The following is a 3,392-nucleotide window of genomic DNA, read 5'->3' as shown; positions in this document are numbered from 1 at the left end:
ATCAATGAATATTCTATAATCTAAGGAATCTACAAATTTATGTCCTTTTATCTCTTCTTCCATAGCTTTGAGTATCTCTCTTGAAAATCTCATTTGTCATATTTCTTGTTTCTTTATGCTTCTCTTCTCTATTTTCGAAATTTTTTCTTCATCCTTATTTATATATCATTTTTAAAGGTCTCAACTTCATTGTATTTTTATTTTTGCTTAAAATTAACTAATATGATCTCTTCTGTAAATTTTTGTTAAGAGCGTTAAAAGATAATAATGATATAGCACAAATGATATCGACTTCACCTTGATGAACTTATAGCACCACCATCCCCTTTATCGCACTATATGACATAGTTTCGATACTGTTCTCGAATTGGATTGGAACCAAGAGAACTATTGGAGCTCCTCTACCTCCTCAGTCAGTCAACACTCCTTCTATTCCTCTCCAAGCAAGCTCTTTCCTCTCCTCTCATCTTCTCACTCCGCCTCTCGATCTCCACAAAGTCTAGACTCGGATGATACCTGCAAAAGAGACTCTGATGCTCAAGTCTAAATTTATTACTCAACACTCAGTATTCTGAGCACTGTATAATGACGCACATGGTTCCTGAATTTTATGCTTATTTATATGGTTTTCATGGACCCTTTCTTATTGTGTCAGGTTAGGGAGTTGGGTCATGTTTAGAAGTGCATTACCTAACTCTTAATTGTAAATTGGCCTCACAAATTCTGCTTAAGCGTAATGGTCTTTGTGATATTGATCGACATAGTGACCAGGTGCAGAATCATAATCTCAGTCGTACAAATCCTGTAATTACATTGACCACCCTTAACCTAACATTTAAAATCAACATAAAATAAAACACTTTTCGTCTTCCCTCTATTATTGCGTCATCCACCATTTCTAAATCTGCTCCAAATTTTTCACTTCACCTCCTCATTATCTCACATGTGTAGGAGAACATGTGAGAGGAGTGATCTAGTTCCCCTTAAAGGGTTATCTGCACCACCACTTATTGCTTATGACTACTCACCAGCAACAACACAATTATGATCGTTGACATATTGCTCACAATGCTCAACACAATTATATGCTATTCTCACTACTAAGTTTACCTCCGTGTGTGATATTAGTTTCTTACTATATGAATGTTCTCGAAATTGTTAAATTTATGAGTGACCATATCATCACATATTCACTTTTTTAATGTCGTAAAAACCAATTTAACTTTTAGAAAAAAAACAAAAAAATTATTTAATTTCATTTTTGTATTATAAATTACTTTATGTCTATATTTTCTTTTAAAATATTTATATACGTTATTATATAATAAGAAAAATAGTAAAATATATCAAATTAAATTAATAAATTAAAAAAATTAAACTTAATCACTATTTACACTTGTGTTTCCACTGGTTTTTTTTTATAACAAATAATATCTAGTTAACAAAACTTTATATTTTCTATTTTTTAGTGACATACTAAACATAGACATCACTCAGCAGAATTTTCTAACTTTTATTTTTTGTGTTTTTTTAACTAACTTTATTTTACTACTACGAAGTGTTCCTCTCTGCAATTAATTCACTGCTTTATGAAACAAATAAATTTATTTATTAAAATAACCAGTTGTTTATTAAAATAAACTGCTTAATAAATAAATTAAACAAACGTATAAAAAATTAAAATCTACCTATTTTTATTAAAAAACACTAAATATAAGAGTCAACACAAACAAACTCATAAATAATATACCAAGGCATAAAATAAATATTTCGTAATCATAAAAAAATAATTTTAATTTCTAAATACGACAACCCAGCACCGTTCACTTCTATTTCACAGCCGAACACGACAACCATGACACCGGCGTAATGATGGCAACATTAATTAAAAATAATTATACATACACACAATAGATAAAAAAAAATTACGAAAATGTGAAAATAAATTAATATTAATTTTACCCCTAGTAACAGTAACAGTAATAATTATTAATATGTAAAACCATTAGATAATAACTAATAGTAAAAAAAATAATTTCACAACTGTAACAGTGACGGACTACTCAGGGATAGACAGCAGCACCGGCCGCCACGCTCTTCTCAACAGTCGGCGCCGGAACGACACCGATCCCGCGGCAGCGTTACCACGGAGGAGTCTAGAGCCAGTCCGGGATCGGAAACCGATGGCGGCGGAGGCAGAGGGGAGCAAGCTGCCGTGGTCTTGGCGTTTAGTGATCGGCGGTGGCAGTGGCGGCGAGGAGAGTAGCAAATCTTTCAGCCTGGAGCGGACTCTGACGTGGTTGTCGGCGGATTCCGGAGGGTCGTGGAGGAGGAGCATGCGAAGAGTCTTGCGGCGGCGGCGGCGGAAGACAGGGCTGGCGGTGGGGCTGTGAGTGGCGGTGGTGGTGGTGCAGTGGGTGGCGAGGAGCTTTAAACTGTGGTGAAGTGTGGTAGGCATTTGGATTAGATGGGATTTAGAGAGAGAAAGGAATCTTAGAGAGGGAAAGGTTTCATTTTAATCTTTAGAGAAACCAAGGAACTATTAATAATAATAATAATATAATAATAATACTTATGAAGCTGGGTTGGATACTTAAATTAAATAAAAAACTGAAATGTTTATTTTATTAATTTAATTTCTATGTGAAACATTAAGGTGGATGGCATTACAATTTTAATTATTCATTTGATTTTTATAATATAATTTTCACAAATTCCACTTTTAATTTTTGCAATATTTTTGAAAAGTTTAATTTAGTCTTTGTGATTGTTATTTTGTTCACGCTCGTGGTTTAAAGTTACTTTTAAGTTCCAGAAAAAGTTAAATGAACTGCCCTATTTTGTTTCAAATTATAATAGTTCGTTTCAATTATTGGTTGAAAAACAATCAAATGATAATCCAAATATACTATAAAATCAATTTGAGAGGAACCCAATCTAGAAAAATAGTTAAAAATTGAATTAAAGAAAATTCATAAAAATATATTCAATAACATATTATTTTAAAAAAAATATCAACTTAAAATATTAGTTAGTTTTTTATTTTACGTATTATTATTAACAAATATTGATATTTACTATTGAAATTTATTAAAAACATACATATATGCGCACATAATATATATATGTTATTTTTTGTATTTAGTATTATTAAATATGTTATTATATTTGTAGTATTATTTTATGTATTATATAGTTATCTATAATGATTTTATTATTAATAATAACCAATCAAATGTCCAAATTTTAAAAATATAGATTTTTAACTTATTTCAAATTATTTAATTATTTTATGAACTAAGGAGAAGTGGTTAAAATGTGATAAATTTTGAATATTTTATTGTATAAGTTAAAAGTCTATAAATAGAAATGTTAATTATTCAAACTTTATT

The 3,392-nt window shown here is 30.5% G+C and overlaps 1 protein-coding gene across 1 annotated transcript; it reads right to left on the bottom strand.

Annotated features, from left to right (window-relative positions):
• Nucleotides 1–1,859: 1,859 nt before the first annotated feature.
• Nucleotides 1,860–2,536, bottom strand: LOC150027904 (uncharacterized). The gene has a single exon (XM_090301106.1). It carries the CDS (start codon nt 2,456–2,458, stop codon nt 2,060–2,062), a length of 399 nt encoding a protein of 132 aa, XP_090157232.1. The 5' UTR covers nt 2,459–2,536; the 3' UTR covers nt 1,860–2,059.
• Between the last annotated feature and the right edge of the window lie 856 nt (nt 2,537–3,392).

The sequence above is a fragment of the Phaseolus vulgaris genome, chromosome 4 (assembly GCF_051622355.1).
Source record: "Phaseolus vulgaris cultivar YP4 chromosome 4, ASM5162235v1, whole genome shotgun sequence".
Classification (NCBI taxonomy): domain Eukaryota; kingdom Viridiplantae; phylum Streptophyta; class Magnoliopsida; order Fabales; family Fabaceae; genus Phaseolus; species Phaseolus vulgaris.
Note: the sequence above shows the minus strand (reverse complement) of the source record. Positions and strands in the feature narration are given on the sequence as shown.